At 60.8% G+C, this 26,456-nt stretch overlaps 1 protein-coding gene across 4 annotated transcripts in view; it reads right to left on the minus strand.

The window, feature by feature from the left end:
* The window catches only part of DGKZ (diacylglycerol kinase zeta), a 41,604-nt gene extending 18,304 nt beyond the window's left edge, over positions 1-23,300 (minus strand). Inside the window, exons 1-7 of one of the 4 annotated variants that reach the window (XM_082760680.1) lie at positions 22,020-22,370; positions 15,592-15,690; positions 3,016-3,807; positions 2,695-2,803; positions 1,862-1,957; positions 1,159-1,236; positions 776-832 (exon numbers count right to left, since the gene is read on the minus strand). In XM_082760680.1, coding sequence (XP_082616806.1) covers positions 776-832; positions 1,159-1,236; positions 1,862-1,957; positions 2,695-2,803; positions 3,016-3,807; positions 15,592-15,690; positions 22,020-22,195 — 1,407 coding nt within the window. In that variant the 5' untranslated portion in view covers positions 22,196-22,370. Of the gene's footprint in view, positions 1-775; positions 833-1,158; positions 1,237-1,861; positions 1,958-2,694; positions 2,804-3,015; positions 3,812-11,868; positions 11,982-15,591; positions 15,691-22,019; positions 22,371-23,112 lie in introns of those variants that run through there. The other 3 variants (XM_082760679.1, XM_082760677.1, XM_082760678.1) reach the window with 3 other exon arrangements.
* Between the last annotated feature and the right edge of the window lie 3,156 nt (positions 23,301-26,456).

The raw sequence follows: 26,456 nt of genomic DNA on the forward strand, positions 1-26,456 counted from the left end.
AGGATCACAGAAAGCAAACAAAAGACTAGGTAAGCAGTAGTGTGGAATGCTACTTTGGCAATAAATCACATCTCTGTCTCAATATCTCTGACTAGATGACCACAGGATAAGGTGAAAAAAGTGACAGTGGAAGGTATGAAAAACCCCTGTGAGACAGTTTGTGTGTACAGCAAGATGATCAGAGTGCCTGCAGCCAAGCAGCTGCCTGCCTAGCTCCTAACAGCCATGTTCTTTGAGGAAAGAAGCAGCACCCACTACATCACGATGTGGAATAAAGGGGTCCAACAGCACCACTGCGGAGTTCTTCCATTGCTACATGGAGTACCTGTGTCATGCACGGCAAGACTGAGTAAGAAAGCAAGAAGTGAGCCCACACTGCCCCCTTCCAAACTGTGGAGACTCAGGAAACCACTGCCTGCTCTATTTGCTTGGGGACCAGCACAGGAGGGGCAAAAACCCTCTCAGGAAACACTGTTTGCAGGTTCCCCCCGTGCAGGTACAGGAGCTGTAGCACATGCAAACCAGCAGATGCTCTGCCTTTTGCTGCTTGCAATCTCCTCTCTCCACACAACCAGTCTGTGCTGGTGCCTGGCAAAGAAAGATTCCTTTATTGCACCTCCTCTTCGGAGACAGGAGGCAGCACAATGCCAGTGCTTTGATGGACAACATGCTGCCAGCATGGGCTGGGAGCACGCTGGCAGCATCTGATCCCTTTGTCACCAAACTGGAAAGGTGACAAGGCAGACATGGGCACAGTCCAAGGCACATCTCTCACCTCCCGTACGTTCCGGGATCCTGACTCCCTGAAGGAAGGTTTGCAGCGGAAATTTATCTGTGGATTGAACACACATGGGAGGAATCAGTAAAACCATCACCTGAAGGAAACCTACCGGAATTTATTTTACTAGAGCAGAGCCTCTGGAGATGTTCACTGCTTGTGTATGAAACTCCCAACTTATCTCTCTCACTGAACAAAATGGGGCCAGGGGTCCCAATCACATCATTAGCGCTCCTTTTGGTATTGTCTCCTCACAGAAACCCTCTTCACCACAATGCATAGCAGTTCCCAACCCTCTTGAATTGCCTTATCCCAGAGACAGGGCAAAGGCTGTTAGAGCTTTGCAAGCCACAGAGAGGGGCTTAACAGGCTTTACTCACTTTCTCCAGCTGTTCTATGCAGGGCGTATGCACTACGATCTTGCAGGCTGCACACTTACGCCTGGAGAGAGGTTTTTGCTGGAGGATGAGAAAAGAGGAGGAAAAACATGCTCGTGAGCAGCAGGGTTCAGAGGCCAGCAAGCTCAATCTCCCCTCACACTGCCTTCATATTTTTCAGAGCACAGAACAAGTCCTGCAGGAGTTACATACAACCTAGTAAGCAAGTGAAGGGACTTAAACATGTACGTAGAGCTGATGCTCTTGGTTCTGCAACACAGCAGGGAGGTGCCCACAATATGTTTGGGCTCCAGTCCTGCTATACAGGGTCAGGAGACAGCAGGCTTGGGTCTCCAGAGCTCATTTTTCCCCACTATTGAATGGTCTTTCCAGAGCAGATGGGTTCAGATTCCTCCTCTAAGCATGTGGGATCCCAACAACCTTTCCCTGGAACATCATCTCACTTCTGGCTGGTTTGCAACCGCAAACCGAACATCGGCACTGGCAGAAACCGGGGATGCGGCACTCCAGCACACAGATGTAGGAGGAACACATGGTCTCTTCCTCTTGCTAGCTCTCCAGGCCCCCCACGCTTCTTCTCCCAGCACCAGGCAGTGGCAGAGCCTTCGTGGTCTCTCCGCCGGGTGGCAGCACAGCCTGCATCTGCGGACCTTGCGAGGGCCGCGGGTGACCCCAGGTGACTTACCAGCAGTTTTGCCATGCAGTTCTGTTCCCCAACGTAGCAGAAATCCCCAGAGACGTTGGTCTCAAACCAGATGTGCTCCCCGTAGACTGCAGTCTCCTGAAAGGCACGAGACAACGGATTTCTGAGAGCACCCCCAAAGCGGCATCCGATCCCTAAACTGCTTTGTGCTAGGGACAAGATAACTGGAAGGAGGTGTGGGGGGAGGGAGAAGAAGCTAAATCCAGGGCGACAAGGTGCACTGCACAACCAGGGCTAACATCCGCACAAAGGAAACCTCACAAAGCGGCTGCCACCACCCACCCACTAGCAATCAGAGCTCCTCAGGAAACCGACTCTCCCCCCTTTCGGATCCCACAGCAAGGACCTACTGCCCAGTTGCAAAGTGTCCTGCACAGAAGCACCGCTTCCACCACCCTGAGAGGAGCCATCTGGGCAAATTCACCACACATGAACAGTTTCTGCTTTATGACCCAAAGGTGCAGCTTAAAACCTGCCTGGCTCTGCCTGTGAAGGAGCAGAGGCTCCTGTCCTCAGCCCCAGCCACCAGCAGCCCTCCACAGCAGGAACAGAAAAGCTGAAGCGCCGTATCTGTGCCACCCTCCCAGGGCACAGCCTGTGGCTGCACGGCCTCTCCTCGCAGCGTCGAGGGGTGCTGCCAGCAGCACAGATGCTGGCACCAGCTGGTGGCAACGGCGGGGGCCATAAATGTGTCAAAGCCGAAGCCACCTGGGAAGCCTCAGCATGGGAAGAGCCCGCTGCTTCCTGGCCACGAGCCCACCGCACGCAGTGCCCGGTGCAACACAACACAACTCGCAAGATGCAACCCAACTTACGCTCCAGTCCACGGTGCTGCGGATCTGCCTCTCCGACTCGCTCCTCAGGGCTAGCGTGGGGTTTGGCTGGGCTACCATGTGCTGGAGGCTGGACTTGGCAATAGCTTTCCTGGAAGACACGGGAGGGCCGCCTATTAGCTCAGGGGAGAAGGAACACACACCGAAGCCCTCAGGGATGTTAAATCCCTTGCAACACACCCCGGATTGCTCCACCAAGACGCGGCGGAGCCTGAAGCAGCCTTCCCGGGGGCGCAGAGCACCCTCTCACCCCTCCCAACCTCCCTTCCCTCTGCATCACCTCCTGCGCCCCGCCATACATACAGCAGCCGGGGGCTCCAGCCGTCGGGGCAGCAGGCGGGCTCCGGTCCCAAGCACTTGGGGAAGGCGGCCCCGGCTGCCCCCGCGCACTGCTGGGCCAGCCGCCACGCGCGGCCGGGGGACAGCAGCCCGGGCCGCAGGGCGTCACTGGAGCGGCGGCGCTGGCTCAGGCGGCGGTAGCGGCCCGGCAGGCCGTGGGGCACCCGGCCGCAGCCGCTGTCGGTGGGCAGGAGGTGGGAGGAGGCGCGGCGCAGGCAGCGGGGACCCCTCGACAGCAGCCCGGCCTGCAGCGGCCGCAGCCGGGGCAGCATGGTCAGCCAGCTCTCCTCGGCCCACCGCCCGCCCCGCTCTGCCTCGCCGCTCGCCGCGTGGCCACCGCCATCCTCCAGAGGCCAGGAGATGGAGGTGTCGGTGCACGGCGCCCCTTTGCCCTCCTCTCCGTCGGGGAGGAGGCCAGCCAGCAGCACGGGGCGGCCCAGAAGTTGGGCATCGATGGCTGGCGGCCGTCCCCCGCGGTGCTGCTGCACGGCGAAGCGGGGGCTGAGGCAGGGCGGTGTGGTGCTGGAGCGGCGCCGGGGGCTGCTGCGGCGGGGCAGGGGCAGGCAGGAGAGGGGCAGCGGCACGGTGCTGGAGCCGCGGCGGCGCTGGGCCAAGGAGGCGGAGGGCAGCCCGGCCTGGGAGCGGCGGCGGGCTTTGCTGGTGGGCACGGCCACCACGCTGGCATGCCGCGGCCCCGGTGAGCCCTTCCTCCCGAAATGCCTCTTAAAAAAGGTTTCCATCACAGGCGGGTGGGTGGTGGCTGTTGGCACAGAAACCAGGGGTTAAAGAGGCTCCCCGCGGATCTGCGGGGCATGGCGGGGACGGGGGGCAGGAGCAGGGACACGGCGGGGAGCTGGGTGCTGCGATGCATGGCGGGGCTCAGACTGGCACCTGCTAAAGCCACCGCCAGCAGCTGGGCCACGGGGCTCTCCCTCCCCTCGAGCTCAGAGCCAAAGCTCTTTTTTACGGCAGTCTCTCCATCTATTTTCACAGCTTAGCACAGGGAAGGAGTCTCAGAAACACCTGCTGGAGTGCTCTGAGGACAAGCTCCTGCCCTGCTGCCTGAAGGACAGCAGTCCCGGCACCTCTCAGCAAGGTCAGCCCTGGCCACTGCCCCCCTGCTTTCTGCTCCCCTGGTGCTGGCACTCTTGGTGTCCCAGCCGTAAGCACTTGGCACAAGCAGCAGCCCCGCAGAATTTGTGGCAAATGGAAACTAAGCACGAAAGAAGGAAAAAGGTCAGGCAAGTCAAAGTGGGGCAGGCACATGTAGCGGAGTCTGGCGGAGAGAGCCGGAGCAGAGGAAAGCTAGGAAAAACATCCTATCTGTGCTGCTCAAAGCTTCCCTCTCGCTTTGGAAAGAGCTTTAACAGGTCTCTCGACCTTTCCCTGCCCGGCCCTCCAAGCCTGACAGCTTGCCAGGACGTGGCAGCTGTCCGTGGGGCCACAGATGGAAGCTGCTGCCGCAGTGGTTTCAGCGCTCTCAGCTTGGCATGCAAATGTCTGAGTGGGAGAGGCTGGCTGACTAGCACCAGCACTCCTGTCCTCCAGAGCTAGTGCTTCTCTTCCAGCTCTCCAGCCACCGCTTGTCTTCAGCCTCTAAACAGAGAGGATTTATTTGAGGGTAACTCAAAAAACACTGGCACCCGCAGCTTGGTAGAAGCAAACTTCTGGATCGTCAGTTGCTACAAAGGCAGGGGACTCGAGATTACGCAGGCACACACCAGCTGCCACCCCCACAACTCTCAACAACTTCTGTGCTGAAAAGGCTGCTCCTCTCCCCTTCACCAGGGCAGAGCACGTCAACCACCACGGCGCTAGGATTAGCATCTGCTGTGCTCACATCTTTCTTCCTCCCTAGTCATGCTCTTTTAGGTACTCGCAGGTCAGCAATGCTTGAAGACCGTCAGAACACCATGATCCAAACCCAACACCCTGAGATCCATGCAAAAAGGCAATTTTTTTCAGACAGAAGCTTCCCTTTCTGGTGTATGCATATAAGATGGTACATACATGCTATTTTCTGGAGCTTTTGCTCAGTGCTTGTACCGCAAGCAAGAGGCACATTGGACTATGCCTCCATTTCTTTGAGAGGAGTCTAAAGCAGAGTTTGTATTTTTGCAGAAGGCAAGGCTTGGTTCCATCTCATCCAGCCTGGCTATGCAAAGGAGCTTGCTCTTCAGTTTCTCGTCTCATTGCCATGTCTGTACTCAGCAATATCAGACAAGGAGGGAAAAAAGTGCAGTGATGCTCTCCAGAGGAATCTGCAGTTCAGAGAGCAGCATCAGGGGAGCTAAAGCCCTGCTGAACCAAAAGCAAAACCAAAGTGCAATCTCCTCGGAAGGATTCCTCCAGTTCCATCACAGTGAGCAATGTGGGTTTCTCCCTCATCTGAGGGACAGTGCAGCAAATTGCATCATCGCCAACAGGTGTTAAAATTGTCTGAGGAAATGAAACGTGCTAAAACAACACCAGAGAGAACTGCCTGGGTACAGCAAACTGCAGCAAACTCTTCTTGACTGGTTTAAACTACTGGGGGAGATGTAATTGTCCAACTCCATCCCAAACGAGCTGAAGGGATGCTCCCTTCTGCCCCAGATATCCCACTGACATGAAGCTGGTGCAGTGCTTGCTGAGCTGCTGCTATGGGCAGGAAGATCTCTCAACACAGCTTCCTTCCTTTTCGCACCACAGTCGCATGAGGAAACTTGCTAGAACAACCTTGGCTTGACATTTAAGTTTGGTTACTAGCTGATTACAGCTCTTTTTATCTTCAGAGCTGTCAGAAAGTGGCACATGGACTCACGCTTCAGCCACCAGTGGTGAAGGTTATTGCTGGGCAGTCATCTGACAGCCCACACCAGCGCCGTGCGGCAGCTCAGATCCGATGGTGAAGATATCCCTCCCCTTTGCTTGCAACTGGCTCCCAGCCTGAGGGCCAAATGGTGTTTCGAAGGTGTCGAGAGCTGCTGCTGGCAGTGCAGATGGAGTGCCCGCACGGGGTGCCCAGGATTGATGTGCACCACCAAAGCTGTGTGCAGAGCAGCTGGGGAACCGTGAGCTGGGCGGAGAGGAGCCTAAGGAGAGCTGAGTCTTGGATGCTCCTGGCCTAACACTACCAGCATTTCTGTGATCTCCCTTCTCTTAAGAGACTGCTTGCAGCTGAGGCAGGACAGAGAGCAGCCGGTGCTTGTTGCAGCTCTGCAGGCTGCATCACTGGGCTGTTAGGTAAGGGGGCAGTCTGGCATTTGCAGAGTGGGAGGGGAAGGAAACACTGCTGCATGCACTAGGATATCAGTGCCACTTACAAGCAGCTTTTAACGTTTCAATCTCCTTCTGTGAATAAGGAAGGAGAGATCAACTCTGGCCTGCTCAAGATCTGCAATCGGAGTTTTTGGGAGTTTTTTTTTCTAGCCAGACCTCTCAGAGCTCCTCAGCCTCCCACGCTCCTGCCTGGCATTGGTGGCAGAGATGTTGCTAAAGCAGGGACATATCCCAGGGTGTGTGCTGCCCTCAGGAGCTGAGGGAGGAGGAACTGTAGTACCCCCCTGGGCACTCAGAGAAAGCTCATACTGTAAGGACAGAACCAACTTTGGGGGCAGGATCTAAATGCCCCTGGAAAGTCAAGCAGAGATGGAAGAGAAAGAACTTATATCTTGTTCCTTGACTGGACACAGAGGTAGTGGATCAGCTGATATGGAGACCCCAATCACCCAGCAGCCATCCCTCCTGTGGTGGTGGTAGCTACAAAACCCAACGTGCAGACTCCTGCACCCAAACATGCAATATCCCTCAAGGCACAGGCTCTGCCTATATCATGGAGAGCTTCTTGATACTCAGGTCCATCACTCTGCTTTGCTCCAGAAGCCTCAAGTAAACCCCTAGGTATTATGTTGATCATGCCCGTAATCTGCTTGGTCCTTCCTGTGTTATCATTCCTTCTGCCCCTCCAACAGCCCAGCGTCCTCCTGACAGTGCCCAGAAGCGAGAACGATGCCAGGCTGCCTCTCCATGCTCCCAGCTGTGGCTTGCACCAAAGGTGGCAAGAAACCCCCACTTAGGACACTCCTGGCTGCATGACCGACAAGCCTTGGGCCTTAGAGAAGTCTGGACTTGAAAAACGCCATCAGCTCCTCCAGACCTTTCAGCAAGCCTCTACTTAGTCGGCTGGAAATGCATTTTTTCCAACCACCGGGCTACAGTGAGGGAAACGAGCCCGAGTTTCACCCTGCTCCATGACGAGGGCCCGTCCTGGCTGAGTCTCTGAAGCCAGGCTTGCTGCAGCTGCTGGGCTGCTGCTGTGGCACCCGGGCTGGCAGCATGCAAACCAGAGCCCACTGCAGCTTACAGGCTGCCTTCCCCAGGCCAGGACGGTTGACTTGCACAGCTCAACCACGGCGAAGGCGTGTTATTAACAGCCACCCATGTGTGACACCGAGATCTCCTGGGCTTCTGTTTCCTCCCTGTCAGGACACTGGAGGGACCAAGGGACAAAAGCCTGGGAGTCCACCCAGGGAGCTGCTGCTATCCCTGCCCCGCTGACACACTGCAGCTTGCCTTCAGCCTCATTTCCCGTCATCAGCTCGCGCTCCCCCGTCCTTTCTGCCTTCCCATGTACACTGCTGTCCCCACGCTGCCTCTGCCGATACCCCGTCCCCTTGTCCCTGCTCCCTGACATCAGCTGCTGGCCTCTCCTCTCCCTTGGGCTCCTCTGAGGCACTGGGAAGCGTGACCTGCGTGGAGAAGCCTGCTGAGAAAGGTGCCCGTGCTGGATGGGGAAGGGAGCACGCTGGTCAAGATGTGGTACAGCCCTCAGGGCTTTGGTTACAGCGAGGCGAGCGAGTTCCCAAACTCTGCGCAGTTCCTTTCTGCCCAGAATTTCCATTCCAGCTGTAATCTGTCCGACATCACACAACTCAGACAGAGGCAGAAGCTGCTCGAAGGGGGCAAGGCCGTGAGAACAAGGGCCTCGGGGGCCAAAAGGTCTGAGAATAATCTGCGCTGAGCTCTCAGCCGGCCCCGAAGCGAGGGGCAGGCATCTCCCCACCAGCACCAGAGCAGGACGGCAGCAGCGAGCGCCTGCAGGCTGCACAAGCACTCGGCAGTCATCGTGGTGGGGACTGTAGTGCCTGCCTCCTGCATAAATGAGAGCAGGAGCTCTCATGGAGCAGCACCACCAGCCTGCCTCCTTCCCATTCAGCGCCACAGCTGACGTGTGAGTGAGCAGTGCTGCACGCCCGGGCACGGCTCGTGGGCCTGAGGCAGCCAAAAATACCTCTAGCACAGCGGCAGGAAGGCTCCGTCCAAACCGTGAGCCTTTCGAAGTGCTGTGAAGGGTGGACCATGGGCCTTCTATTTTCAGATTTATTCATGTAATGCAACAAGTGCCACCGCCTATGCACAGCACCTCACTCGCAGGCCCCCGAGCTGCATGACCACAGCAGGCCTGTGGCCGAGGACACCTTGAGTTGTGGACACCCTCACGTTGCAGAGGAGGAGAGTACTGCCACAGCCTGAGGGCTGACCCTCCAGGCAGCACAATGCCATTTTGGCCCTTGTAGAGCACTCGGAGGGGAGTCTTGAGGTCTACTGGCAGGGCTACCTGAGCACAACCTGAGAGCAGGTCACCCCAGGCACCACCTGAGGGCTTTGCTGACTCGCTCAGAAACCTGTCAGTGTCACTGAGCATGTTGGTTGGCAAAACTGAAGGTCCCAGCACTGCTCTGACTCACAAGGGACAGGCAGCTACACCAGCTGGGCCTCCCTGTGCTGTAAAGCTTGCATGTGCTGTGCAAATCATGACACTCTGCAGCCAGGTCTGCACACACAGAGCAGATGAGAGCAACAGGTTGCAGACCTAGCACAGAGGCCACCAATCACCCACCCTGAGCACGTGGCCTAGCAAAAGCAAAATCTGCAGCCTCCTGCTCGCACACGACAAGCCTCTGCTCCGTGACCTCGCAGCAGTGCCAGCGCAGGGACCTGCTCTAAACACCCACAAAGTCTGGCACCGAAAGGTAACGGGATCCCTGCAGAGGATGGCCAGATGGAAAACTCACCCACACACTTTATTTCAGGAGACTGGAATTTTTTGGGGCAGCCCAGATAGCCCAGCTGGCAGCGAGGGCTCAGGGAAAGGGCACCAGGTCAGTGCCCCTCCTGCCTGCTGCTGCCTCGGGCAGATTACCGCGCAGTACACATGAGGACAAGACCAGGCTTTGCAGGCAGCCACCACTGATTTTAATCCCACACCATTTTTAGCCTTTTGGGCAGCTCCGTCAGGTGACTCTGCCACCATCAAGCTCACCAAGTAGGTTAAAGCAGGACCCTCGGTGCTTCCCTCTGTCAACGGGAAGAGGACACTCGTCTGTCAGACCCCAGTAGTTCCCATCTTGTCTCATCACACACCAACACGTTTCCCAACTGCCAGAAGGAAAAAAGTCACTGAACAACCCCTTCTTGCACTCCCCTCCTACAGCAGTCCTCAACACGCACCCCAGCCCTGTCCCTGCACACGCTGATCTTGTCCACCAGCACCTCGCTTCACTGTGTCACGGGAGCCCGATTTTGGCCACGAGGTAAGTGTCTGTGTGCCCTGAGCCTGTTATATCTCATGTCCCCGTGGCGCAGCTGCCTCACGTGGGGCGGCTGCAGGGAAGCAAGGAAACGCTGCGGCTTTGCAGTTTCTCATAGGAAGCTTGTCCAAGGGGCAAAGCGATGCTGAAGGAACTACCCGAGCCCACGCAGCAATTCGAACACAGTCCCCACCGCTTGGCCGGGCCTTGACCAAAATAAGGCAAAAGGGACCGGCTGTCCCACCTCCTGCCTGGCCCTTCATGAGAAAATGTTCTCAAGGTGGGGCTTGCTGGGGAGAGCAGGGTCTGGGAGCAGAAGGGCCTCGTGCTTTTTTTTTCTACAGTTCTTGGCATAATCCCACCTCCATCCTGCCTCTCTCCTAGCTCTGGTCCCACTGCCCCTTCGCTGCCTTCTCAGCACAAACCAGGCCAACCTCGAGCCCTGGTGCGACACGCAACCCTTCAGGGCACGGCATGGCACAGCCCTCCCCTTCCTTGCTCCTCCAGTCCCAAGCCCCAGCCAGCACCCCAAGGCTCGCAGCACTGGGAGGGTTTCACAGCAGGGTGCTCAGCACCGCTCCTGTGTGGTCCCGCTGCCATATGCAGCGTGCCTCAGGCTTGATTTAAGGCTCTCCTGCCAGGCTAGCTCAGCCCCTCCACTTATGCTTCATAAAGTCAGGAGTTTGCCAGCCCTCGGGCTCAGAGTAATGTTCCCATTACAACAATGTGATTTCCTTCCCAAAATCCATGGAAGATGGAGTTTTGTCTTAATTTAAACTAAAGCTGTCTCCTTGGAGGCTCCCGGGCTGAGTCTGCGCATTCATATCCCTTGACAACTTTCCACCATCATAACATTACCAAGTTTATTTGCCACTACACTAAACAACCTGCCTCCTGGTTATCGAGAAATTGGACAGTGCTGATTTATACAAGCCACTGCTGAGTTTGTTTGCCATGCCAAGAGCCGAGCGTCTGGACCAGCAGCCTGGGGTAGCGAATTATCCACGACGAAATGCAGAGGGTGAGCAAACAACAGCAGCACACAGGGGCCAGGCGAGAGCAGGGGATGGGGCAGCAGCAATCCGTGCAGTTTCTATTTTGGTCGCATCAGCATCACCCTGACCCGGGCTGGGACGGATGTTAAAAAGCTCCTTATCTTCCAAAACTCCCTCTGGAGAGCAGCAAAGCAGCGGTGGGTCGGGCATGCTGGCACCGGCAATTTTGGGAGCGCAGGAAGGGCCAGGCTCTGCTTCCTGCAGCAGATGCCTGCTGTTCCCCCCCAGAGCTGATCCCCTCCTTCGGTATACACAGCTCTGTGCCTCACGTAGAGGAGGGACCCGAGGGAGATGCTATTTAAAGGGAGGCCAGCCCGGCAGTCCAGCTGCCTGAGCCCGGCTCCCCAGCATGTGGGAAGCTGGGGGAAACTCCCCAGCGCGGAGCCAGCCTGGGCTGGGGACCCTGGCAGCATCCCGAGGGAAGAGGCAGGGAAAAAAGCACAGAGAAAAAGCGCCAGTGTGAGGGATGCAGAGCTCAGGCAGTGATGCCCGGTGCCAGGGGGACGCACAGACCTCCTGAAGGAGCCTCAGGCCCTCAGCTACAGGCACAGAAACACAGAGACCGGCAGGACACCAGCCTGCAGCAGGGAGCAGAAGGGCATCCTACCACCCCCAGCAAAAGCAGCGGGTGCCACCAGCACCAGGGGAGATGCCAGGAGCCCAGAAGGCAGCCCTGTACCCCCAAAAAACTATTCTGGGACAAAGCAGCTGGCATGAGCTATCCTCCTACACCACAGCTTTCCCCCTGCTCTTCCCCCCTGCCCTCCACGTGCCGCACAGGCTGGCAGGACACAGCCCGTGCCTACCAGCAAGCAGAGCGTGCGGCTGGAAACCCACCTCTGGCAGGGGAAGCAGCAGCCAAGTGCTGCAAAGTGCCACAGTGCTGGGTTTCCCAGAGCCCCCGTGCCAGCCCCAGGGATCGCTCGTAGCCCACGGGACGGCTGCGGCTCAATCCTGCCTCCAGCAGCCAGCAGGGTGAGGGTTTTGGGGGTGATTCAGGGCTCTGCTCCCCCCTGCCCCTACCCGGCGTGGTGGGACACCTGCTCAGACCAAACCCACCAGCTACGGGCTCCGTCCCCCGTCCCCCGTCCCCTCCCTTCCCCCACCGAGCACAAATGAAAGCAGGAAAGCACAGGGACGGGGAGGAGGAGAGGAAAGGAGGGCAGAGCGTGGGGAAAAGCCTCTGTGACCTGATCCGGAGCGGCGCTGAGGTCCCTGCAGGTGATGAGCGGGCGGCAGCGGCCGAGGAGCAGCGGCAGGCCGGCCCTCTGCGACCAAGTCCTAGTTTGGCGAGCGAGCGCTCCACTGCTCCCTCCGCCTCCTCCCCGCGCTGCAAACCCTGACAGCGCTCGTTAAAATAACCAACTGCACTTCCTCTGCGAGCAGCCCCGGGCGGGCTTGCCCCGAGCGAGAGAGACGCACGCAGAAGGGACCCAGAAAGAGACGGGGACCCCTAGCACCACACCACTCGCCCCCTCGGTGCCTGCGGACATCTCAAAGCGGCTCTCCCCCTCCCAAAAGCATCCTGTGTCCCAAATCCATGCGCCCCACTCTCAGTTGGTGAAGCACAAGGACCAAACCCGATGATGTGTGTTAATAATCCACCCCCCAGCCCGCTCATGGTGCAGGGAGACACATTGTGCCGACCCCAGCTCAGGAGACCCCTGCAGGGAGCTGCCTGGCCTCTGGGAAAGGATCGTGCCTCGGTACCCGGCTCTGGACCCCATAGAGCACCAGCCCTGGTTTGATCCCGCAGAGCACGCTGTGCCTGGTGAGTGCTGAAGCAGGGTGCCCCCCTCAGGCACAAGCACCTGAAGATGACACGGCAAGGTGATGTCTCCTCAGCCTTTCACAACCAAACCACTTCTGCAAACGTGGGATGCAACTGCTTCCCTCAAAGCAACGCAGGGAGGATCACGGGATGCGTGATTCTCCCCCACCTCCTTGGGCCATCGTTAAAAATAAAGGGTTCTGCACGGCCTGAGGAGCAGGCGGCCTTCAGGAGCGTGTTATTGCTGTGGCGAGGGGCCCTGGTGCAGGGACAGCAGCGGCAGCTGCCTCGCTCCGAGATGCCCCGAGGAAGGAGTCACCCGCCGCGGCCGGCGCTGAAGCGAGCGCTGGTGACCAGCTCGGGCAGACACGCAGGCGGCCGCGGTGAGTCACCGCAGGGCCCTGCAGCTGGGACCTCATCCCTTCACACCCGGCCTCCTCCCGGCTGCTCGCTCCCCCCGCGTACGTCACGGCTAAAATTAGAGCCGGAGCTCTTTCTGTGCGCGAGCGTGCGTGCGCTCGGACCGTGCCCGGCGCTCCTCGGGGACCGCAGAGAGGAGACGGTAAAACGATAACAACAAAACGTCAACGCAGAGCGCTGCCAGAGCAGCAGAGGCAGGCAGGGCCGGCTGCCTTCCCGCGGCAGCGCTGCCGATGGGTATCTCTAAAGCCACTCACAGGAAGCCGTGAGCCAGACAGGAGCCAGGCCCCATGGCTGAGCCACCGCCACCGCGCTGTCACGCGGGTGGACCCGGCGGCCTCTGCAAGGCGGCGGGAGAGGACATGTAGGCAAACCTCAGCCCCGTGTTGGGGCTGTTTTGGCTCTGCTTGCAGGCTGCTGGCAGGGAAGGCAGCTGGAGACAACGGGGGCAGGCAGCAGGAAGCATCTGCGTGCCGAGCTCTGCCTTCTCCCCGCTCCAATCCGGCAGGCGCTGCGGGCCGGCGCGCTCTGCCCTCTCCTCGCACCAGGCCCGCTTCCTTCCTCCTCCCTCCCCGCAGCCTGCAGCTCCAGCTCTGCCCGCACACCCCGCAGGGACAGGGACAGGGACGGCTGCCACCAGCAGGTTCCTGTGTCCTGACAGCCCCGGTGGCTGTGGGACAGGCTGCAACCCCAGCTGAGGGAGAAGAGTGTCCTGAGGGGCCTAGGAGCAGAGCCCTGAGCTATCCCTGTTCAGATCTGCTCGCTGGGACTGGCAGAGTGTTTTTGTGGTGTATTTATCCAAGAGGAAATTAAAATGGAGATTGGGCTAGCTGGCCATCCAGTGCAAACAAGCACTGATCCCCATACAACCACGAGACCAGCTTCCCAAGCAAGGTGGCCGGCTTCCCGTGGGATAAGGGACCCCATCCCAGCCACTGCAGGTGCCTGGGGGAAAAGAGCAGGGCCCGAAACCAGGGGCAGGGCTCAGCACCTCTGAGAAATCAGGTCCCCACACAGGGCTGAGGCTGGGGCAGGAAAGGCACCTCCTGCTTCTGTGTCCCCAGCCATCACCGTGACCCCGTGACTAAGCTGCGACTCACACCCCAAAGGGTGCTTGTTGGCTTAGCTGTGACCTTGTTGCTGGTATCACATCCAACCTCTGGTGTCTTTTTCACCCTGTGGCAGTGGGTTACACAGTCTCTTTTCTCCCCCTCTCAGGTACAGACTGAAGTGACTCTAAAAAGAGTCACTGCTAAACTTTTTGATTCTGCTAAAGGTCAGCTTGTCCCCATTACAAATGGAAGGGCAGGGAGACAAGTTGATTTTTTTTCCTCCGCGCTTTTTGCTCTGATTGCCTTCTGCCTATCTGCCCTCATGTGCTTCCTTCTCTTCTGTTCCCTCATCCCTTTATCTGCTGGTCTGCCACTTGCTGCACTCTGAGGGGCTCTCCCGCTGTGCTCTGCTTTGTGGAGCAGATCCTAGGTGAAGATTTGCCCTTCGGGACAGGGGCTAACACGTGACCTCAGGCTGGTAGGGCACGGCTGCACTGCTCTGCTCACCCTTTCTCTGCTCCTCATGCACTCCAGCACTGCCCTTAACCCTACGAGAAGGGAGGCACCGTGTGGGCCACACAAGAGGTGCTCTGTCAGCTCCCTTGTACAAAGGGGGAGAGAAAAACCATCAGAAGCAAGGAGACCAGGCCCACGGGAGGGCCATCCCATGGCACCCAGCCCCAGCAAGCCCCAAGGAAAGTGCTGGCACTGTCTGGGGAGCTCTTCCCTCCCCGGCATCCCTCCAGCGCGCAGCACAGAAGAGCGACCATGCCCTCTGGTGTTCAACCCGCAGCACTCTGGGCCTCTCCAAACCCCATCCGCCTGCAGCGTGCAGAGCTACCCGACAGGCACGCTGCTGTCACCCGCAGCACCTCCGCCCACGGGGCTCCCAGGCGGCACCGAGGCACGAGACTTGTGTATCTGTAAGGTCTGGTGAGCTGGAGACCGCTGCGATCAGAGAGAGCGCGCTGGGTGACGAGCAGGAAACCCGGAGAGGTCTGGGACGTTGTGTGGGTGGGTGACACCCCGAGGAGCCGTGTAACACACGGCAAGAAGCAAGGCAGCCGAGGCCTCACCAGGCTGATGTGCTGCTCCACAAGGGCTTTGGTGTAAGGAGCCCATGATCAGGACCTGCTGCTGTCTCCACACCTCCTTGGGAACACTCCTGAGCCCCCAGCAGCACGGTTAGTCCAGGTGTTAGCCCCCTGCAGTCATGTTTACCCCCAGGCCCTGATTTCCCACTACGGCTGGCATGCTCAGCCCAGCTGAACACCAGGCTGCTTCACCATTCCGGTAAACCACCCTCTGTGTGCTGCCATTTCAGGTCTTTAAAGTGCTCGGCTTGCACAGGGGCCGGGTGCCACAGCCCTCATGCCCACGACAGCCAGGCCATGGAGGAGGAAGCCCTTGGCATGCCTTCAACCCAAACACAGCAGGACGGGGCCGCCACGTTAGCAGAGGGAGGTCCGGCAGCGAGCTGCCCTCTAGCACAAGGTTAGCGACACACGCAGCAGGCAGCAGCCTGGCTTTTGGTGGCCTTAGTTAGTGCAGACACAAGAGGGTGACGCGGGGTGAGACGTGGGTGGGAGGGAGGAGAGCTCTCGAGCAGCGCCGTCGGAGCAGCTGCTGGAACTGCGCAGCCTGCGCAAGCCAATAAAAATACCACATACTTATACACCGCCGGCCGGTGCTTTATCCTCCTGGATCCCCATCGGCCGGGCTGGCTGCCCTGGAGACAAGGGAAGACACCTTTGTGGGGCAGGTGGATTCTAGGGACACAAAGAGAGTGGTCAGCAAGCCCTCCCCATAAACGCCTCCAGCCGCCCGGCGACTCTGCTGCCCCGGCACCATCCCTCCTCCTCCCCAAACACTCTCCCCACAGCCTCGGGGTCTGCAGCCAAGGTGGCAGCACCCGTGTCACCTCCCCTGCTGCCAGCCACAGAGGCCTTGCAGTCAGGCAGCAAACACCCAGCACCACGCTCCGGCTGCTGGGACGCAGGAATCCAGCCCAGTCCAGAGTCACCTCAACCCCAGGGCCAAAACAAACACGGCGAGAGCCACCCACAGCCTGCTGCCAAAGAACCGCCGCTCGCACCGGGAGGGCTGGAGGTGCTTCCCTCCCTCCTCTTCCTCCTTCTCCTCTTTTTCTCCAGCCCCAGCATCAGCCCGGCTCCTGGCAGCCTTTGCCTCGACTGCCAGGCCCAGGCACGGATTTGAATTTCAGATGAATTATGAAGGCACTCGGCGAACCTCACGTGAAGGAGCATTGTGAGAACAGGGCAGGGCAGCGTGCCTGCTCCAAAACCTGCGGCCCCTGTGTGTCGGCAGGGACAGGAGGTGCCAGGAGCAGCACAGGGAGCCCCCGAGCTGCCACCAGCCAGGGGCCAAGCAGTCTGAGACCCAGCATGGAGGAGCAGGGCGTTCAGACCCCTCCGACCCTTTCTGCCACCACCTCTGCTTCCTCTGGCAGCCAGGGGACAGCAAAACTGGCCGGCGGGTGATGTGAAGAGCCAGGGGACCCTTGCTGGTGGTCTCTGACGAGGCAGCTCCTGTCCCTGCTGGCTCCGTGTCCCCCTTCCCCTTCGTGGGGAGGTGCTGAGCAGGGCCAGGCATGCACACAACCGCGGCAGCGGTGGCTGCAGAGCTCTGCCTGGCCGGATGGCTCTGACCTCGGTCTCGCGGTGCACCCTCCGCAGCCAAATTTGCAACAGCCACAGCTTTAAGGAGGTCAGAGCGGTGTGCGCCTTCAGCAGGACACGCTCCTCGGCGGACAGCCCTCAGAAAACCTCCCACATCAGTGAATCCATCACTGAAGGGACCCCGCTGTTCCCCACACGGAGCCCAGCCCCCCCACTTCACCTCCCCCAGGCTGTCCCCTACCCTGGTGGCCGCCCCATCCCCATCCCCATCCCACGGGATGGCTCCAGCTCCACAGCAGGCACACGGGGCCCCTGCCAGCAGATCCGCTGCTTAATCTCCCCATCTGCCAGCCTCTCACGGGCACGAAATCCCTGCGGAGAACACCCCCCACCACACTTCAGCTGCCCGCAGGCAGCGCTCCCCACCCCAGGCGATGCTCCCTTGCGTGGTGACCTCGGGTTTTTTGCAGTAAGAGGCTTAGTGCTGAATCTGAGCGGCTCCCGGCCGAGGCCAGGGCCAGCGAGGCAGGAGGAGATAGGGATAATCTGATGGAGGGGGAACTTTCGCATGGAGGGGCCGGCACATGGATGCTGCACGGCCCCCACTGCCTCTCCGCAAGGCCGGGCTGGCTGCAGGCTGTGCCAGCAGCTCGGGACCAGCCCCCGTCAGGTCTGGATGCTCCTGCCCCATGAATTTTCATCCTCCCCATGCTGTCGAGCCCTGCCCGGACTGCAGTGGGAGCCCAGGGGCTGGGAAGCAGGCAGGGAGGAGGCTCCCCGCGGACTCTGCCCCAGACCCACACCTGGGCTGCCAGCGACAAGCGAGCCCGGCTGCACCGGCACCCACGTTTCCTGTGGGAGCCGAGCAGCGCCAAAACCAGGGGAAAACCCTTCGCAACGAGCCTTTTTGTTAGCTTCTCTGACTTCCTGGGACAGAAAACCAGCGGGCCCACGTGACTTGCTGCAAAGCCACAGTGTATTTTGGAGCCTGAGACCGCTCCTGCCCCACAAAGCTGCAGCTAGCAAGCACGGGGAGGGAGATGGGGCGAGGTGAACAGCCAGGTGCCGTCCCCCCACCCACTGCCACGTACCTGCCCTGGCCCCTGCCACTGCCGGTCCCCGCCGGGTCAGAAGGGCTCCTCAGGGAGCAGAGATGCTCAGCTCAGCTCCCCAAGCCCTGGATCACTGGGGGAAGCCGTGAGATGGACAAAGCTGGGGTGGGGTGGGCTGTTCCCAGGCACGGAGCAAGAAACTGCAGCCAGCACGACCTGCCCGGCAGGCAGGAGGCCCGGCACCGTCTGGGATAGCAGAAGACATCCTCTGAGCCAGCAGGAAACACCCGTCCCCTGCGTGGCGAGGGCAGGGCTGGCTGCTCACTACAAAGTCATCCCCTCCAGGCAGCAGGGCCTGAATCGTGGGCTGGAGGAGAGCGAGGCTGGGTGCCCCACGCGCCTGATGCAGGACAGAGGGCTCCGTGCCTGTACACAGCTCACCTGGTGGCCTCGCTGCGTGCCCTGGTGGAGTTTCACCACCTGCCTAACGCCCTGACGTGGATAAGAGAAAAGCCTCTCTTGTTCCCGGCTCCCAGACGGCGACTGCAGCTGCTGCCATGGCTGAGAGTTTCAACAGAAACACGAGGAAAGGGCACTGTGTGCTTTTGCAATGCTGGAGAGCTGGCCCGGGGAAAGCTCCCGTGCTCCGGATCACCAAGACAGAGGCACTTATTCCTGCAGAGCCTGGTGCCAGCCCCAGAACCAGCAGGACAGGTTTCGGTATTTCCACACCCTGCCCATGACCCCAAGCAGGTCCTGCATCCGAGCCGACATCAAAAAGCCTCTTGCAGAAGCGCCTCAGCTCCCGCCAGCCCCCAGCCTCTCTGAAAAGCAGGGTTTATGATCCCGAGCATCAGTCTGCAGCCTTAGCTCTGCTTCTGAGCTCAGCACCTCGAAGCCAGCACCCGTTCGTGGCACCGAGCAAGAGCAGGGCTGAGAGCTACCTCATGAGCTTCAGCTCAGGGGGTCACCTGGGGAAAAGAAACCAGAGCTCCAAGGAGAGCGGAGCTGGAAGTTACCAAAGTTACAGCCCCACTGTCCTCTCACCACCCCATCCCTCAGCCCCTCGACGAGAGGACACGCTTTCAGGGAAGGCCCACGCCAGCTCCTAATCAGATTAGGGCTCCTGCCACCTTCTCCAGCCCCGGCACACTGCGCTCTGCAGGGCGGCTGGAGCTCGCCTTGGTGCCGGAGAGCTGCGGAGCCCCCCGCCCGCCCGTCACCTGCGAGCAGCACGAGGCTGCAGGAGCGGGGAGCTGGAGGCTCCGCAGGCAGATGGAGATCTGCATGTGCGGAGGAGGAGGAGGCATCCTCTCGCTTGCTCAACAGCTAGTTGGCAGTGAGGCGCTGGGTGAAAAAGCCTGTCCCGAGGTAAGCTCTGCCCCGGCCCTGGCGGCGTGCTGATTTTAAAGCTCGCCAACCTCGCTGCTGCCACAGCCGCCTGCTTCTCCCTCGCAGCACCTGGGATTTACCCCACGGCTGCGCGAGGGGAAAGCGCACACAAGGCCCTGCGTCCCGCAGCCGCTGCTCTGGGGTGCGGGCTCGCCGCTCAGGCAGCTCAGAGGAAAGGGGACGGCGAGTTCAAGGGGACATGGAGGTGCCACCAGCACGGTGGGCAGGGGGAAGGCAGGGGGGCAGCCAGAGCTCCCCCGGGCGCTTCTCCCCCGGCTTTCACACGGGCGTCAGCATTGAGCAGAGAGACGAGCGGCGTCCCAGAAAGGTGTAGGCGAGCGCTCAGCTCAGTTTCTCGAGTGCCGTTTACCCGCACGCTGTGCCACCCACAGACCTTCCCCTGCGATGGCACGCACCCCCCCCGGCTTTCAGCTCCCAGCTGCAGTCCCACGCTCCCCTCCCTGTGGGGCTGCGCCTGCGGGCTGTGCTGCTGGCGGCCCCGCTGCACCAAACCTCTCCATCACGCTGGAGGGGAGCACCGTGAGGGTCCCAAACCCTTTGGGGAGATCCACGTGAGTGGCTCCGCTCTCCAGCACGGGGCAGAGCAGGAGTGGGGGTCGTCCCCCCAGCACTCGCACGGTCCTCCCTCCCCTTCACAGCTGGAAGGGGTACACCACGCTGTTCACTTACACCACAAGAAACAGGGCACCTCGGAAGGAAATTTAATCCTAACCACCTATTATCTGATCAGCTCCAATCTCTTTATCAGCCCAATTAAAAGAATTACCCATCTGTGGCCCGGATGCACGTATTGTGCACTTGTCTCTGTCAGCTCGGGAGCCAATTACTCCACCCTCCTTTAAGGCAATTACAAGGTACAGAAATAAGCCCGTTGCAGCACCCAGGAGGCTAATGTGCCGTAGCTTCAGGGCAAACTCAGGGTCTCACTCCTCTTTTGCTTAAAAACCTCTCGGGATCCATCTGCAGCGAGATGCCCACGAAGCCCTGCACGCCAGCCCCGAGGACAGATGGGCTCCGGGGGTGTCAGAGGAGGCAAGAAGCATTTGGTGCTGCTGCACTCTCCTGTTTCTTGGATCCTCCTCTGAGGGTGTGCTCCTGCTGTTACTGCGACTGGCCTGAGCGACCGACGGCCTCAGAGGAACCGAAGAGCCAAGCAGCGTGTGCCCAGCTCAGGAGACCTCTCTCCTCGCAGCCAGGGCTCTCCAGATGCAAGGCTTCATCTCCCCGCGCAAAGTTTCCTTTCCACTTTTTTTCCTGGCCAAACAGGCTCTGGCTGAGCTCCAGAATCCAAGGGGGTGCAAGTTTCTTCACCAATCGCTGTTCGAAAGCGTTTCACGGATGAGTACTGACTGTACTTCTCCAAAACAAAGGAGAATAAGCACCTTACCCCGCAGTTCCCTCTGACGAAGTGGAACTCGGTGCCACCTTCTGCTCTGCTGTTGAGGTGGGCACGAATTCGGCAGCTCCCAGCAGCTCCCAGCCAATTCTCCTCCACGCCTTCGGCCCACTCTCCCCACCCACAGGTGCGTGCGGGGGTTTCTTCCTTCCTCGCGGCCTTTGGGAATTTCTTCTTCCTCCCCTACAGCTTTTCACAGCTCTGAGTGCTGTATTCGGCATCCAGGGGGAACCAAGTTCCTCCCACCAGTGGAAGAAGAGCAAGAGATGTATCCAAGCACTGAGCAATTCGAGGGGCATCTCAAGGCGCTCTGCAGGGCGTGCTGGCCTGGCCAGGTCCGTGTTTCCTGCCCGTCCCACACATCTGCACCACACAAACCATCCACACGTGGAGAATTTCCCCATTGTACTCAGAAATAATGGCTTGCTCAGGGACACGTGAACCCCCAGGAGCCAGAGACACCCGCTAGTACTGGGGAGAGGACAGAAACTGCAAGAAGCTCCACGTGGCCGCTGCCGAGAGCTCTGAAACCAGAGCAGAGGAAAGCAGCTCTCGCTCTGGGGTGGAGTGACCTTGCAAACCCTTCACTCCCAGCTCCCCTGTGGCTTTGTGAGGTGTGCTGTGCAGGCTGGCAGCAGGGCCCTTCCCCTCTGTATAGGGCCTGTGAGACCGCGCTGGGAGCACTGCCCAGTGCTTCCACCCCCCTGTACAAAAAGATGCTGCAAGTCAGCAGAAGGCCACTGAGACGGCTGGGGCAGGTTGGACTAGATGGCCTCCAGAGGTCCCTTCGTACCTAAACTAACCTTGTTTTTACACACCTCTGGATGTGCAGGGTCACTTCACTTACATGGCTCGAGCATCCCAAAAATCAGGTGAGTGCCAGGACCCTGGGGAGGAAGCGGTGGCATGTACCTTGAGGACACCTGGTCAGGGTGTGTGAGCAAGCCTGGAGTGGGGCAGCTGATGTCCCCAAGCCCCCTGGGAGCAGCACAGGACTCGCACGGCCACGGCCTCACTGCTGCAGGACTGCCGAAATCATAGCTGGAGCACGAAGCACGTGCACGGGGATGGTGACAGAGTGGTGCTGGGAGCATGGAAACAAATCCTCCAGACACGAGGCTCTGACTACTCCAGGAAGGAGGCTGGGGTCAGCGAGGGCAATGCTTCCCAACTTCCCATTCCTCATGCCAACAGTCCGAAAGGAGAAAAACGCAAACTCATCTTCCTCCATCCCCACGAGTCCCACACCCTCGGGCAGCTTCGGCACACCTCGGCCAGCCGCCTCCTTCGGGCCAGCACCTCTGGGGGACCCGGTGCCTTGACAGCGCGACGCAGACGGCTGCCCAAAACTCCTGGGAGCAGACAGAGGCTGCCTGGAGATCCTCCAGCAGAGCCCAAAAGCTGCTGCCCACCTCGGCCACCCTCCGTGGGGTGCACCCGGGGCTCACCGCGCACGCGGGGGCAGGTGCCCAGCCCCGGTGGTGGCGGCCAGCTCCGTGCACAGCGGGGCTGCAGCACCTCGGGGGCTGCCCCCCGTGCCCCCTGTGCCCCCCGTAGCCCCCGGGAGCCCCCTCCCGACCCCGGGGGCCGCTGCTCACCTGCGCCCGAAGAGCTTGAGGCCGGTGAAGCGCTTGTTGCTGTGCCGGCGGCCGGGCGGCGGCGGCCCCCGCTCGGGCTCGGCACCTCCCGATGCCCCGGCGGCGGCGGCGGAGGAGGAGGAGGAGGAGGAGGAGGAAGGCGAGCCGCCGGGAGGAGGGGGCCCGGCCGCCTCCATGGCCGGGCTGGGGGGCTCGGAGCCGCCGCTACCGGCCCGCAGCCCCGCGCCGCGGCTCCATGCGAGGGGAGGGACGGAGGAGGAGGAGGAGGGCAGGGAAAGGGAAAGGAGGGAGGGAAAGAGAAAAGGAGGCGGCGCTGCCACCCGCCCCGCCGCGCCCGGAGCAGGGCAGGAAGTACCGGGGGCACGGCCGGGCCGCCAGCGCCCCCTGCTGCCCCCCGGCACCGGGCACCGGGCACCGGCACCGGGTGCCAGCAGCACCGGGGGGCAGCCAGGCCCCGCAGCCCTCCCCCGTCCCGTCCCGGCTCAGGAAGCCGAGTGCCGGCCCCGCCGCCGCCCCCGCGCTCGGGAAGAGGCCCCGGAGCCTCCCGCGTCCTCCCATTGTTCGCCCGCTGGCCCCAGCCCCGTGGCATGGGGATAGGGGACAGGGGACGGGGCAGTGTCCGCAGGCGCAGGGCGCCTTCGTCTCTCCTGTGCCAGGTGGCGAGGGCAGCCCTCGGTCCTCCTTTGCATGGCAAATGAGCCATGGAGCTGGTGGTGAGCGGGGCACGGAGCCCGCACCGAAACTCAGCTCCTGGGGGGCTGCCGGGGTGAGGCCCCTGCTGCCAGCACGGTGCGGGGCGCGCTGAGCCCCCAGCCCCACGCTGCTCCGTTCCTCAAGCAGGAACCCTGATGGGAGAGCATGCAGGGTGCAGCTGGGGGCTTCAAATCACCCCTGCTCCCAGGGGGAAGGCAATGGGCTCAAGTCAGCAGCGTCCACGCATGCGGCCCACCAGCATCCCTGCTGGCGAGGCTGCACCGGGAGAAGTGGAGGGGGCTGCGGGCGAGGAGCCAGGAGAGCCCAGAGGAACCTCTCCCCCTCCCCAAAGCGCGGGGTGCCAGCGCTCAGCCCCCCAGGACACCGTCTCGGCGGGTACCTCATGCTGGTGGCCCCTGCGGGGCTCTGGGGAACGTCCCATGAGCGGTGCCGCCACATCTGCCGCAGCACGAGCGGGTGCTGCTCAGCCGGCCCAGGCTTCACTCTCGCTCTTCCTCCCCCGGCGGCTGTTTTCCGGAGTCATCCCGAGGGCAGGTCCCTGGCAGGGCTCCGCCGCCCGGTCGCGGTGGCGTGGGCCCCGGCTTTGTTTGCACCCTCCACCTGGTTCCTCTCTCTCTGCACTTCCTGGAAGTGCGAGGGCGGCTGTCATTGCGGCGCCGCGCTCTTCCCCCCGCAGCCCGCGTCCTGGGGCGAGCTCTCCTCTGGAGGAGCCTCGCGAGGCCGCGGCCGGACGGCGGCTCTCCGGACGTCCTCCGTCCCTGCTCGCCCTGCGCCGGGCGCTGGGGAGGGGAAGCGGCCGGGAGAAGCGGGTACGGGCACCAAAGCTGAAGGCCCGGCCTCCAGAAGGTGAAGAAGCTGCCTCCAGTTCATAATCCATCGCCTGGGCCGCGTCTGCGGGGCGCAGCATGGAGGCCTGGCACGTCCCCAGCTGCAGAAAGCTCAGCTCTGTGCAGCCAGGCTCTGCCCGGAGTGCTCTGCCTCCAGGCCTTTGCACCAGGAGGGTGCCCATGGGGAGCTTCCATGGAGCTGGGGAAAGGCAACCAAGCAGAGCCGCTTCCTGGGGAAGGTATTTCTAAAGGGTGCACGGTATGCTGTTAGACTGCATCATCAGAAGGGGTTAAAAGCAACAAAAGGCATCGAAAGGCCTTGATCTCGCTCAGCTAGCTCTGAAACCGAGCACAGCCCACTTCACCGGTTAACGTGCACGGGGTGGAAAAGGCAGGTCCCGAACACCCTGCTCCAGCTCAGAAACCTTGCAGAGGGAGGGGAGCGGCTCTGTCACCGCAGCTGCCACCAAAGTGGCTCGTGGGCTCTGCCGCTTTGCATGTGATGAGGGCTTGGTCCCGTCCGCGCTCTGCCCGCAGACATTTCCCTTTCAACGTCTCATGCTGCGGCGCTAACGTCCAGCCCTGTACCCAGGGGCACTGGGAGAAGCAGCACACCGCACCCGTGGTCACAGTGCTCCAGCCGCCGTGCCCCTGCCTGGGCTGGAGGAGGTCGTGCCAGCCCCTCTTTGTGGGTTTTGGGTGCAGGAAGATGCCTCATGGGAAGCGGTGCAGGAACCCAGGCCCCCATTGTTCATCCCTCACCATCCTGCTCTGCCCACACGAACCCGCTGTCTCAAGGAGTATCGTGACGCTTTGCATATGCACACATGCAAATCTGCACTTCCCAGGAAGGAATCTGATAATCTGCCCTGGGGTCACAACGTCCATCCCTGCCCCAGGACCTGCTCTGTGTCTGTTTGTCCTTCCCTCCATGCAAAACCAAAACGAAAAAAAGATCCAGTTCTGTTTGTTGGTGGTTAGGAGACCAGCGGGCAGGGAAGCATTGCTGGGGGGGCCAGGAGCATCCCCACTGTCCCTGAGCGGTGTGAGGCAGGGCATGTGGCTGGGGTTGGGTCTGCCCTACACCTTCTTGTCACCCCCTACCCAGGTCTGCAAGGAGCTGCCTGCTCCGTAGGGTTTGCCAGCGCTGCCAGCATCCCCCCGGCCGTGCCCAGGGTGCCAGCCACCTCCTCCCCCAGCTGCACGGAGGGACGCAGAGACAGATGTCTCTGTCAAGGCAGAGCAGGCTCGTCTTGGTGGGGATGAATGGGAATTTGATTACGCTGCTCGGCACAGCCTGGCTAACGCGATTAACGGGGCAGCAGAGAGGATTCAGGCTGCGGGAAGGAGGCAGCCTTGCTGCCCCTCTCCCCTCGCAGCCCAGCCGTTCTCCCAGCCCCAGCACTGCCCAGCTGGGACGGGGGTGCTGTGCACCCTCTGCTCCCAGTGTGCAGAGAAATCCCCATTTCTGCTGTCCCCACGCAGGGACTGACACCCTGTCCACCTGGAAGACAGCACTGGGGAGCCCTATCGTGTACCCACACCATGGCTGGAACAAGCCCACCCTCCTCTCCCCTCTGCCCTGCCCTGCCCGGGGTGACCAAGCTCGCCCTCCCTTGCTATTTACATTACAAAGCCCCTCTGCTCCGCTCTGGGTTATATTTAGCTCCCCGGCACAGAACAGCCTGTGAGATGTTGGCGCATCCTAGCCACCCACGTGCCGAGCAGCTGGGGCACCCCACATCCCTGCTTTGCTCCGTGGGGTGCAAAAGGCTGGGCTGGGGGGCACAGGGGGGTACTGCAGCCCCCTTTTCTGACCACCACGGGGTGCCTGTGCCAGGCACTGCTGCCCCACCGAGGTGGCAGGAGCCGGGGCTGGGAGCAGGAGAGCAGAGGTCTGGCTCCCGGCACGCTCCTTGCCCCATGCGTGTGGCCCGTGCAGCGAGTGCTGTGTGCTGTGGTTTCCTTTCTGCATAAACACCCCCACGGGCTGTGCTGCTGGGCGCAGCGCTGCCGACAGAAGGCCACTGCTGCAAGCCTCACCCCAAAGCGAGGCAGAAAGATGAGAGAGAGCCCTGAGCTGCTGCGCTGTGCAAGTGTTGAGCTGTGGGGTGCTGCGGGACATTGCCCGGGGCCAAAGGAGCTGGCTGGCTGGAGCTGCCCCTGGCTGTACCCGCTCTGCGAGCTGGAGATGCTCCTGCCCCACTGCCACAGCACCACGGGGACACCTGGAGCAGGAGCTGGTGTGACACGGGACTCTGACCGAGCTCCTTGGCCCAGCAATGCTGGCAGCGAGGCACAAATCCCGGCACTTGTCCCGGGCTTGTAGCGGTGACAGGGAGCACGGGGCCCTCCTGGCGCCGCAGAGGCACCTCCCTCCGGGCGAAATTGTCCCAGAATCTGCAAAGCCGGTGCACAAGCCAGCATCATTAATAAGCTTGGCACGGAACTGCTACTCAAAGCCCTAAATATAACCTGAGTGCTGAGCTCTGTTCCACCCGCCCAAGGCGCCTCCGTACACCACGGCAGCTATTTCTGGAAGGAACGTTATTTCCATAGGCTTAATATCATTTCTGCTCATTTCAAACCCTTTATATAGTGGCTAACGCCGCCTGCCCCTCGTGATGACTAATGAGTCCCAGCAGGAGCAGGCAGCCTGGCAGCAGGAGAGCTGGGGCCTCCCACCTTCGCTTGACATTGAGGACACCGATGATGACCATGGCCCTCGGAGCAGGGCCCCCAAACTCCAAAACGGGGTCAGGAAGTGCCTTTGGCTCCATGTGGCGGTGTGGTGAGGGGGTTTCTGCCACCCCCCCGTGCCAGGTCAGCCCAGTTCTGGGCACCAGCTGCTCCGGGCAGCAGCTCTGCCCCCGCCTGCCCCCCACCTGGCACAGGA

This window comes from Aythya marila (assembly GCF_965140915.1).
Source record: "Aythya marila genome assembly, chromosome: 5".
NCBI classification, from domain to species: Eukaryota; Metazoa; Chordata; class Aves; order Anseriformes; family Anatidae; genus Aythya; species Aythya marila.